The sequence below is a fragment of the Amia ocellicauda genome, chromosome 6 (genome assembly GCF_036373705.1).
Source record: "Amia ocellicauda isolate fAmiCal2 chromosome 6, fAmiCal2.hap1, whole genome shotgun sequence".
In the NCBI taxonomy this organism is placed as follows: Eukaryota; Metazoa; Chordata; class Actinopteri; order Amiiformes; family Amiidae; genus Amia; species Amia ocellicauda.
The window spans coordinates 32910682-32923930 of NC_089855.1; the positions used below are offsets into that span (position 1 = coordinate 32910682).

Here is a 13249-nt window from a genome sequence, read left to right on the forward strand (position 1 = left end):
TTTGATCAGACAGTTTAGTAAAACTGGGCTCAACTGAGAAGCACATCACAATGCAGAGATTTGTTCCATTAATAATTGTCAAAGGCTATGGATAAAAGCCATTGAGATTATACCACAGGCACTGTGCTTTAGCTCTGCCACAAATGAACTGGGGATCTAAACAGGCATGGCACACTAAGGTTACAAGAAAAGGAGCATCACACAATTATCAGCTACAATCTTTGAGACTGGCTTGTTGTATCTCCTACCATCTCAAGGCATTGACCTATGACCCTGGACAAAAGCAAAGCAAAATATTCTTCGGCTATGCACCAGTGTCCAAATGGCAACATCCAGAAGATTTTCTTGATACATTTAGTGAATACCGCTGCCACAATCTTTGTTCAAAGACTCGTTTTAGTATACCATAGAGTAGGGGTCTCCCACATTGGCCCCAATCCTGCAGGTTGTATAGGTCACTCTCAAAATCCTCAATTCAGTAGGTAGGTCTCCTGCTCCTCAGCTATTCAGCCATAATTTCCATAATTTCAGACCAAAGTTCCTTTTATTGAACTTGTGTAATTAACCAATAACCACCACATATTCTTATCCTGTAGAAAACGGTGGTTTAGAGCAGTGGTTCCCAACCTTTTTAATGCCGTAGCACACTTTGCGGAGACCGAAAACCTTGTGGCACACCAACGTGAAATGACAATGGGTTGCTAAAACTATTATCACACACACACACATGGTGTTAAAATATGTCAGTAGAAGAGTAATTAAAAGTGCAAATGTGTGAAGTGCAAGGAGTAGCCTTTAGTGGTATGGTAAAAAAGTAGACGGACATACTAAATAATTACTTAATACAAATCATGTATTTAGTGCAGGCAGACCAAGACCAGACACTAAAAACTATTCGCAGTAAATATAAATTAACAGCAAAATATGTTCAGTTCACAATCTCTTATAACAAGTTAATTCAGCTAAGTGGTTAAACATGAAAAAGGGCATTACAATTGTTGAAAAGCAATAGCACACAGATCAAAAATGCTATCCTCGCAGTTTTATTCAATTTCATGAAACGTTTCGCAACTGTTTGCGGACTGTATGCACACCTGAGCTGAGCACGATAAAAATATATACACAGTTAATTTAAGCAGTTTCATATTGTAACAGTTTTGGTTTGTTTCCAACCCTTCTGGGTCCAAAACAAGGAGTCAGACACCATTTTCAGTAAACATGCTCTTTATTTCTCACATGCACCGTCTGCCTTTACAAATGCAGCGCTAGTAGCAGTGTCAGAACTAAAAACTGCAGGAGAAACGGTGGGGCTAGTTAGAGCCCAATTATTCAAACACGGGGGGAACCAAAGACAAATCAGACTTACAGGAACAGGAGAGATCCAACAACAGGATGATGGAGATGGACGCATATTAATCGAGAGGGGCGGTGCTGCCTTTCCATCTCCATTACAACATCAAAAGGTAAAGTACAAAAATATTAAATAACATTTTATAAAATCTATTTTGTCCAACCTAGAAGGACAAGCAGAGTGCAATATAAAAATGAATTCAACATCTGTCCATTTAATCAATTGCGTTTCAGAACCACTGATAGCACTGGAACTCAGCGCAGGTGTGCACTCAGTCCGGCAAACAAAACATTTTAGTTATGAAATGTTTCCTACAGTCTACAGCAGATGTTACATTTTCACAACTTTGAATAAATTTGATTTGATAAAAGATTTATGAAGTTAACAAAAAAAATTACATAATGTTTTTGAGGGGATAAAAATCTCACGGCACACTTGGGGAGTCCTCATGGCACACCATTGTGCCACGGCATATGGGTTGAAAACCACTGGTTAAGAGGTTACCTACAAAAATAGCTTGAGTGTGGTTCTCCCACACCAGGTTTAGAAACCAATGCTTCAGAGTCTGAAGACACAAACACACTTCAGTAAGATGCTCAAGGTCAGTGGAGCAGTTCTTTAATTCAGTAATCACATTGCAATCACTAACATAGCATATCTTGCTGTACATTCAACAAGCTTCTTCGTTCAGTTTTTGTGCTTCTTGAAAGGTAAAGGTATGGTTTCTCCGTGATGTTATCCTAGAACATCTTATTTCAGCTTTACATTTTTAAAGTCAGGTCTCAAGTTCAGAATCCTGGTTTGCTTTTTACAATGAAAGTGAAAGCATTAACTGCATACAAACGCTTTTGAACTTGCCTTCTATTGAAACAATTTCCCTGTGTGGCTTCACAACGATCGTTTAGCAAATTGCGTGGAACCAATCTAAAATGAAATCAAGACGCAGAGCACTAAAATATTGCCAATGTGTTTAAAGATTTGCCATTTGTCAGATGACTTTACTTCCCACTCAGCTTCAGCACATTCTGTACCATGGCTCCAATGCCATCAAATATGTGGTGCAGTTTGGTGTCACACATGAAAGCTGGGGAGGTGACAATCTTGTTCTTTGTGTCCACATGAGCCTCGTAGGTAGACAGTTAAGGAGAACGCCTGCCTTCATGGATTCCCTGTTTTTACACTTTGACACACAGCCTAAAGTTTTCTATCACTGTGTTATGGATTACAAACTATGCATAAAAGTGAAAACAGTCCTGGACCATTCTTTCAGACATAAATTTCACATATTTCTCAACAGAAATCCTTAAATATAGCTTCAGTATGGTAATGGTTCAGATTTTTGACATTTACAAATGTACTCAAAAAATCTTTGTAAATGCAGCAGGTAGTGTTATAAGTCTTAACAATGGCTAATTAAATAGTATAAGTATTTTAAAGTAAAAGGAAAGTAAAGATTATAATCTGTTGCATTAAAAAAGGCTATAATATTTAATATATATATATATATATATATATATATATATATACACTCACCTGAAGGATTATTAGGAACACCTGTTCAATTTCTCATTAATGCAATTATCTAACCAACCAATCACATGGCAGTTGCTTCAATGCATTTAGGGGTGTGGTCCTGGTCAAGACAATCTCCTGAACTCCAAACTGAATGTCTGAATGGGAAAGAAAGGTGATTTAAGCAATTTTGAGCGTGGCATGGTTGTTGGTGCCAGACGGGCCGGTCTGAGTATTTCACAATCTGCTCAGTTACTGGGATTTTCACGCACAACCTTTTATAGGGTTTACAAAGAATGGTGTGAAAAGGGAAAAACATCCAGTATGCGGCAGTCCTGTGAGCGAAAATGCCTTGTTGATGCTAGAGGTCAGAGGAGAATGGGCCGACTGATTCAAGCTGATAGAAGAGCAACTTTGACTGAAATAACCACTCGTTACAACCAAGGTATGCAGCAAAGCATTTGTGAAGCCACAACACGTACAACCTTGAGGGGGATGGGCTACAACAGCAGAAGACCCCACCGGGTACCACTCATCTCCACTACAAATAGGAAAAAGAGGCTACAATTTGCACAAGCTCACCAAAATTGGACAGTTGAAGACTGCCTGAGCATTGTTTCTGACCATGTCCATCCCTTTATGACCACCATGTACCCATCCTCTGATGGCTACTTGCAGCAGGATAATGCACCATGTCACAAAGGTCGAATCATTTCAAATTGGTTTCTTGAACATGACAATGAGTTCACTGTACTAAACTGGCCCCCACAGTCACCAGATCTCAACCCAATAGAGCATCTTTGGGATGTGGTGGAACGGGAGCTTCGTGCCCTGGATGTGCATCCCACAAATCTCCATCAACTGCAAGATGCTATCCTATCAATATGGGCCAACATTTCTAAAGAATGCTTTCAGCACCTTGTTGAATCAATGCCACGTAGAATTAAGGCAGTTCTGAAGGTGAAAGGGGGTCAAACAAAGTATTAGTATGGTGTTCCTAATAATCCTTTAGGTGAGTGTATATATATATATATATATATATATATATATATATATAAACACATACATATATATAAATACAAGCATTTATACTGCCAAAGCTGCAGTATAGGGCTAGGCGATATCGTCAAAAATGTTATCACGATAAAAAAACAAATCATATCAGTCGATATCGATAATTATCACAATGAATGTCAAATCATTATTTCTTTCAAGTTTAAAGGCTGACTTTTAATCCTGAGTGAAAGCTGAAGAAATCAGACGGTTAATTGTGGTTTTAAACTATTCTTAATGGTCAAAACATGACAAACACTTGCCAAACAGTGGAACATTTCACAAATTATGTCGGAAGATATAATCTCAAGTACTGTGTGGGATCACAAAGAAATTAAGAACATAAGAAAGTTTAAAATACCGTCACCCCCCCAAACACCCCCACTCTTACCCGAGAAAACACCATCAGCAACCACCCCCCACCACCTCCCGCTTTTACCAGAGAAAACTAAGTATTTTATCTGACAGTGGTCGTAGGGGTTTCCCCTTAGTAACTCAGCCCCCCCCCTGGGAATTTCAAAACTCGGCGCCTATGAATACAGCAGACCTGGGTTTCCCTCTAAAACATTAAGGACTGGTTTAATAAATGCGTCCATAAGTCCATAAAAACCATGACTGAGACACGCACACTTTAGTTCAATTATAACCTGCTATATTGTAGCTGGATGATTAATCGTGAAACGTGTGTATTTTGTTTCAACTGTAACTTGCCCTGGTTAAGGGCGTCTGGTAAGTAAATTATAAATAATACGGCAAAAAGTATTGTTTGCAGTTACAAGTAGTAAGAGTAATAAGTTAAGGGAGTCAAGTTGTGCCATTTAAAATACATATCTACTAGCACATATCTCGATTACAATAATAACAATAAATAGCAAATATTTTATTGTTGCACATTACAGTAACGTAATGCGGGTCTGAATATAATGTTGTCTATACACGTTTTGCTTTTCCTAATATCTCTTAACAGAAACATGTATTTATTACACTGTTTACAATCATGTAAAGCATAAAGAATAAAATAGACACAAAAGTCCTTTCCACATCAGGCTCTATCGCTCGTTGTGTTGTTTTCGGTCTTTGTTTGTAAAACTAAACAAACCAAACCCAAAATCGCTCTGCACCTCCTGCAACAAATGACCTTCCGACACAGCCCGGTTTCACAGAGAGCTTTGGCACGGTGCAGAGCCAGGGGTCCGAGGCGCAGAGCCAGGGGTCCGAGGCGCAGAGCCAGGGGTCCGAGGCGCAGTGTTTCAGTGGGTGCTCCTCTCCGCGGGCAATACTGTCACTTCTATGCATTTTGCTGCTGTGTCACAGAGGTGAACTGGACTGCTGTACCGAATTATCGACATTTTCGAAAATGTATCTAAACATCTTTATATCATTATCGAGAGAAGTAATTACAACGATAATTATTGATATTGATTTATCGCCCAGCCCTACTGCAGTATATGTCAAAGGATATCTGCACTTCTTTAACACAGTGCTTTGCCCCGAGCGCCTTGATCGCCTGAGTAGTACCAGCATATGGCCATTTCCCACCCTCCTCCTCTTCATGTCCCACGGTTACTTCCACATTGGGGAGCACCTTGGCAGCCAGGACAGGGGAGATGCAGCACAGCCTGGAACAGAAGGGATAATACACGATGACATCAGCCCCCCCACAACCTGGGGGAATTTGTTCACAATCCTTCTCAAATAAAACAGTGCTGTACAACCTGTAGATCATCTTTGCATTGCGTTTCTACCGGGGTTGTGGGTTCTATTCTATTTTGCGGATTTTCAAGATGCATACTTTTCTGAATAATTGGTAGAGTTCTGGGACTCACAGACACAGCCCAGATGTAAGGTGTGGCAAATAAGAACACAAATCTCACAAATGGTCGGCTCTCTGGCACCAAGGATCCCATTGGGCTGTAGTCAATTGGAGTTACTTACTCAATTCAACATCTAGTGCTTTATCCCCACTCCCTGGACACACTATCATTATTAACCTGCATTATCTAATCTATGTTTATTGATCCAGAGGAATCAACTAATTGGCTAGGCCTACTGATAATTCCCACAATCCACCACACTGAAACCAGTGACAATCACATTGTCATCAAAATATGTTGCCTTAGCTAGGATATTACCCACAGACCATCATACTGCTAATGGCCTATCACTGTACAGATAAGAAGTATACCCTAAAATGTTCAGTCATGTTGGTATTGTTCAAGCACAGTCTCTACACAAAAGGTAGGTAACCTCCATCTTGGTCAGGCTACAATATGTTCCTTCTCAAAGTCACAATTAAGAAGTATTGAGGGTTTAAATGTTTTTGCTTGTATTTTATTATAAATACTGTGATATTTTATTTTTCTTTCCCTAAGTATTTTCAGGTATGAAAACAACAAGCTCACCCGATGGGCTTCCCAGCTTTGTGAAAGTCTTTAAGCACTCTCTCCACATCCTTGTTGACTATGCAGTCCGTCCCATCCACTGCAAAAGTAGATCTTAAATTCAAACCAACATGATTAGGATTGCAGAAACAAATGCGAGTGCCCTCTTCCTGGAATTGAGCCACTGAAGTTGTTAGAAAACAAAAGACCAGTACTCACTGATTAGTGCTATGAACCAGCTAGTGAAAAGGAGTAAAGTTTCTAAAAGTAGTGTGCAAATGTATAGTGGAGAATAATATCCCCCTAACAACCACACATTAAAAGAAGAGACATTGAGAAATGAAGAGAAATACTTTCATCATCCAGACTGGAGATAACAGTAGTACAAAAAAAAAAAAAAGTACCCACAGGTTTTTAGCAGCGCCGAACCCTCCTGGGAAGATGACAGCATCGTGATGCTGAACACTCAGCTGGGCTAGGTCCTTCACATTCCCTCGGGCAATGCGGGCCGACTCCGACAGCACGTTTCTGCCACACAACAACACAGACCAAGGTTGATCCCACCGATTCAAATGACTGATGGTTAAAGAAAGTAGCGTAGCCATCCTGGAAGAACTCCCTGGTCAGGTGCAAGATCCATCCAAAATGGACATTGTACAGACTGTCAGTACCTAAGAATGTATATCATAGGTGTGTCATGGCAATTCCCACCCATTTCTGTTACTCTTTAACTTGCAGCCTGTTATTAAACAATTAGCTATCTATAGGGGAATAGCAATTTATACGTCAAATTGAGAACAGATGGAACAGCGGGTGATTAAATCAAAGACTAACTGTAGAACAGAAGGGTATGGCTTGTAACAAAACCTCACACAGTCACAGGAATCACCCTCACCTGGTCTCCTCTGCAGGCTCGCCCTTGCAGTGGTCAATGACATGCATCTGGGCCACATCTGGTGCATACATCTGCACATCTGCGCCACCCCTGCTCAGGTGCACCAGAATCCTGCACACGAAAAGTAAAGGTTTAGACATATGACTCCACATCCATCAATCAGTCAAACAATTGCCCAACTGCAGCAGGGTGCTTTGCAGAGACAATGTACATATGAGGTAGAGTGGATATATAAACCATCTGGCACAGAGGAAAGACAAGAAAAGAGAATGGAGAAATGGAGAAAATATATCTCTGGGGATACACAGCCTAATGGTTTCCTCTGTGGGGGGTGGTTTACTTAATCCACCAATGAAGTGTAGCACCCACTGTAACAAGCATGTAGTAAACAAATACATAAATGCTATTTCTGGCTTCATCTAATGTGCACTATAAGGCAAGTCTGACAAGGAAGCAGTCAGATATGAGGACATACTGTCTACCAGGATGACTAGACCGAACACTCGTTAATCGACAATATGTAGGCCTACATCATTTTCAGTTTTTAAGGATTTGTTCTCAGCTCTGACTACTCATTGACAGACCATCACCCTCCTTTCAGCAAGGACACTTTGCCAATCAGTTAATGAACCAGTACTGCAGATCTGAATTCATGTGAATTTTATTTATTCCACAAATTATTCATTATTATTATTATTATTATAACACAAATCATTCTCCATACCTTCAGCAGGGCTTAACTGCACGAGAGAGAGAGAGCAGAACAATGAATATGCTCAACATTCATGAGGGAGTTTTATTTTGTATTTTCATTATACATCACTATTGCAAATTAAAAAATAGCAAAAGAAACTTACGCAGATGCTTCGTGGATCTCTGTCCCATCATACACCCCACAGCCTGACAGGACCTGTAGGAGAGACAGGATTTTGTCATCTTAGCAAACGAGAATCCAAAGACCACAAATGAACCGAGTTTGTTTTATAGTTGTTTCAGAGTTTCCTCATGTTACAGTTAATAATATGTACATTATTAAATGAGAAAAGTCACACTCTTTGGACTTTGTTTTCAAAATTGCAAGTGCTGAACATATGGTCACTCTTACAAATATTGTCCACTTGTTCAATGTGGAGTATTATGATTTGGTTTTCAAATTAGTATTGATCTTACTGAGAATCATTTACATTTTCCTGTTGAGCCAGCAAACTGTCAATTATCAGGAAAACTGCGTTCAAATTGGTCTGCTTTTATGATACTGTAATCTTCTAATTAAACCTGTATAGGAGGCTCATTGTGCCCAGCTATTATTTTGATGTAGTAAGAGTACTTCATATTCATAAGTAAAGTTAGCCATTTAGTCATTCAAGGGAAACATTAAAATAGTTGTTCAACTAGCGCACCTTTCAATTAGCCGTGCTTTAAAGTGTACGTTCATATAACAATGCATTTCAAATCCATAAATAAGACATTTGTATTTAATAGACCCTGTTGCAATACTTCGGCATCGTTTTTATTGTATAGTTTTACCATTAAGAAACAGGGCATGCTAAATACAGCGATAGCCTACACTTGTTAGGGAATATTTTTGAAGCAACTTGGGACATAGTGGCGAAGACATAAGGGATGCAGAAGTAATAGTATACTAAGTAACTAGTGGAAATATAGGCTACTAACTTTATCTTAGGTTTAGTGCCCGTTTCTAAATTTAGTGCAGCTACGTGTCGAGAATAAATTTGACTCCGAATCATTAAAAGCATTAGATCAGTATTTCTCAAACCAATCTATCGGAATAACTGAATGAATAAAATAATATAAATACATAATGATAATGTCCAGGATTGTAACTTGTTTGAATCCGGTGTTAACACAGCTAAACATACTTACAACAGCGACATTGGCTCCTCTGCAATGGGAAGAGGAGTGGATTAACCCCACGCAAACTGGCCGGGGTCTTAGAAAGGAGAGCAGAGATTTACACACCGCAGATCTTGCAGCAAACATGGTTTTATATGGATTTATTTCGGATTTATTCGAGGCAAGACGCCGGACCCTTGCAGACGGAGATCACCGCTATGCTCTGCTGTGACAAGGTCGAGCTAGACACCTTACATATTTAAATCTATAGGCCTACACATTCAGTCGACACAAAATGTTTTCAGTCGGGTAGCCTATATAATACGTCTTATTTCCCCCTTTCCCGTCTGTATGTAATTCCAAAATAATAATAATAATAATAATAATAATAATAATAATAATAATAATAATAATAATAATAATAATAATAGAATATAATCTGGAAAATAAAAAAGTTGAATTTCTATGGCTACCGTAACATCACTAAATTAGGAGCCTCTATTACCCATGTGTTTGTCTTGGGAGCAGGGGTGAAAATGAATTAACTGTTGTTTTAAAAGTATTAAACTCGTTATATCAAGAACTAAATAAAGTGGTTTGCAGTTCAGTCTTGGATCAGGGCTCTAGTAATATTAATGCTAAAGCACAACAGGCCAGTGCGCAAAGTGAGTCCAACGTCTAAGAAGAAATGCGCTTGTTCGCGAAATGATACGGTAGATTTTAAGACGTTTGAAATAGCTAGACTGTTACTACAGCGGCATCTAGTGTGTGGGAGTAACAATGTGTTACTGTGAACTTTTTAACTTTTTTGTATTCTCAGACCGTTTTTATCAAACGTCAAATTCATGTGTTACTACTACAACTACTACAACTACTATTATTGTTGTTGTAATTATTATTTGCATTAGTCAAATACATCTCAAACAATAGTTGGGGAAGTAGAGGTGCAGTCTGGTAAAGATATTAATGATTTATTGCTTAAGTTTGAACATGAACATTTACCCGTTTTAAGTGTCTTAAGCACAACCCTCCTTTCATAAACATTCACAAAAAAGATACGGCTGAAAAAAAGATACACAATTACCTTAAAGTCATTCTTTAACATCAAGCAATACCCTAAAGATGCATCAGCTCTTTCAAATAATCAAAATGAAAAGGGAGATGGTCTTGGTTTCATTCGCCTGACCAAGAACAGTTTAGTCCAGTGCTTCTAAAAGTGTGGTCCGTCAGTCCTTCAGGTGGTCCACGGACTGATGCTAATGCAGGTTGATTCAGAAAATGATGTTTATGTATTTTTCTTTGACATTAATTCATATTTTACTTAATTTAATTCAAAAAATAATTTGGGTAAACTACCCTGATTAAATCAATTCAACATTTTCTGATTTGAATTGCCAATATTTATGTTTTTACTGACTGAATTAAAGACAAGGTAAGCATAGTGGTGCTTTTAGGGTTATGTGTAATGGTGGGATACATTACATTTCATTATTTGCATTAGCAGACGCTCTTATCCAGGGCGACTTACATTTGTACCCATTTATACAGCTGGGCATTTTACTGTAGCAATCTAAGTGAAGTACCTTGCTCAAGGGTACAACAGCACTGAACCCACAACCTTCCAGTTGTTGAACAGTGACAGCTCAGAGGGTGATGGGAGGGCAGTTGAGCACCAGAGCACCATGGTGCCCGCTCCCCCCCAGAAGAAGGAGGTAGTTATAGTAGGAGACTCAATTCTTAGACTTGTAGATCACACAGTGTGTTCTAGTGACAAGGAGACCTGCATGGTATCTTGCCTGCCTGGTGCTCAGGTTGCAGATCTCCCTAAACTAGTAGAGTATAAGGAACAAGATGTTAGACTTGGAAGCCACAGTGCTAGCATGTGACTATGATGTTGTAGGAGTGACAGAAACATGGCTTACAGAAAATGATGGGGATGAATACAAGTTGGAAGGATACACACAGTTTAGGAGAGACAGGCAAAATTGAAGAGGGGGTGGGGTAGCATTATATGTGAAAAATGACATTGAGGCAGAAGAACTCATATTAGATCCCAGTAACGGAACAGAATCTTTGTGGGTGAAACTTTTGAACAAGAGATCTGGAGGATTAGCGGTAGGAGTGTGTTACAGGCCACCAAACTCAGATATTCAGAAAGATGCTGCATTGTACAGTGTAATCAGGACTGCATGTAGCAAGGATGTGGCTGTTATAATGGGGGATTTCAATTTCCCAAACTTAGAATGGGAAAGCCCAGCGGGGATTACAGAAGCAGAAATAGAAATGGTTGAGATGGTAAATGACTGCTTTCTAACTCAATTTGTCAGGGAACCAACCAGAGAGAGTGCATGTATTGACTTGATATTTTCAAATGACCAAGATAGAGTCAGGGGGACAGTAGTTAGAGCACCAATGGCAAATTGTGATCACAATATGGTTAGCTTTGAGGCATTCTTTCAAAAAACAAGGTCCAAGTCTAAAACAATGGTCTACAATTTTAGAAAAGCAAACATTGAAGGTATGAGGCGGCACTTAGAAGAGGTAGACTGGAGCACACTGGATACAGAGTCAGTTGAAAATGGATGGGTATATTTTAAGAATATACTACTTGAGGCTCAGGAGCAATTTGTACCAAAACGTAGCAAATTGAGGACCAAAAAACACTGGCCAAAATTGTTTAATAGAGGTATGCAAACAAATATCAAGAGAAAGAAAATGTTGTATAGCGCATACAAAAGGGATGGTGATGAAACAAAATACATAGAATATGTTGAGCTGCAAAGAGATCTTAAGAAAGGGATCAGGAAAGCAAAGAGGGAAATAGAAAGAAACATAGCTCTTGGAGCTAAAACCAATGCAAAGAGCTTTTTTCAATACTACAACAGCAAGCGGTCAATAAAGGAGGAAGTGAAACAGATAAAGGGCAAAAATGGAGGTATCTTGTAAAACGAACAAGATGTGGCAAATTTTCTAAATGAGTATTTCACAGAGGTTTTTACAAAAGAAAAAACAGATAACATGCCACAGGTTGACAATCAGTCCAGTCAAACCCTAAGAGACATCAGGATAAATGAGGAGGAGGTACTAAAGGGACTAGCAGAATTAAAAACCAACAAATCACCTGGGCCAGATGGGATATTTCCAACAGTACTTAAAGAAATGAGGGAAATTATTTATAGGCCACTAACTCAAATATTCCAAATGACACTTAGAACAGGGGATGTGCCAACTGACTGGAAGACAGCAAATGTCATACCAATCCACAAGAAAGGGGACAAAACTGAGCCAGGAAATTACAGACCAATCAGTCTCACCTGCATCACTTGTAAAATGTTGGAAAAAATGATTAGACAGAAAATAGAGAAGCATCTTAATGAAAACCATGTTCTTGGAAATAGTCAACATGGGTTTAGACGAGGCAGATCATGTCTTACTAATTTATTAGAATTTTTTGAACATTCAACTGCAGCTGTAGATCATGTGAAAGCATATGATATGATATACTTAGATTTTCAAAAAGCTTTTGATAAGGTTCCACACCAAAGACTGATCCTCAAATTGGAAGCTGTAGGCATTCAGGGTAATGTAAGTAGATGGATTATGAACTGGTTGATGTCTAGGAAACAGAGGGTGTTGATTAGAGGAGTTGCTTCTAACTGGAGTGAGGTTGTTAGTGGAGTTCCACAGGGATCAGCCTGTGCTTTTTCTAATCTATATTAATGATCTGGACTCTGGGATAGTTAGCAAACTTGTCAAATTTGCAGGTGATACTAAAATAAGTGGCTCAGCAGATACAATCTTGGCAGCACAGGCTATTCAGAGGGACTTAGATAATATTCAGTTGTGGGCCGACACCTGGCAAATGAAATTCAATGTGGACAAGTTCAAGGTAATACATGCAGGTAACAAAAATGTCCACTATAATTACTCTATAGGAGGTACAGATCTAGATGAAGTAACGCATGAGAAAGACCTAGGAGTCTATGTGGACTCCTCACTTTCTCCATCCAAACAATGTGGGGAAGCAATAAAAAAGGCAAACAGAATGCTAGGGTATATTGTCAAAAGTGTAGAATTTAAAACAAGGGAAGTAATGTTAAGACTACAATGCACTAGTTAGAGCTCATCTGGATACTGTGTGCAGTTCTGAGCTCCACACTTCAAGAAGGATATTGCTGCTCTAGAGGCAGTTCAGAGGAGAGC

The 13249-nt window shown here is 39.0% G+C and overlaps 1 protein-coding gene across 1 annotated transcript; it reads right to left on the reverse strand.

Annotated features, from left to right (window-relative positions):
- Positions 1-1952: 1952 nt before the first annotated feature.
- On the reverse strand, positions 1953-9423 carry gatd3 (glutamine amidotransferase class 1 domain containing 3). Its single transcript, XM_066706965.1, has 7 exons — positions 9077-9423; positions 8050-8102; positions 7193-7303; positions 6706-6825; positions 6319-6411; positions 5379-5535; positions 1953-2478 (listed from the first exon to the last, which is right to left on the reverse strand). The coding sequence occupies exons 1-7, from the start codon at positions 9191-9193 to the stop codon at positions 2350-2352; spliced, it is 780 nt and encodes a 259-aa protein (XP_066563062.1). The 5' UTR covers positions 9194-9423; the 3' UTR covers positions 1953-2349.
- Positions 9424-13249: the final 3826 nt, after the last annotated feature.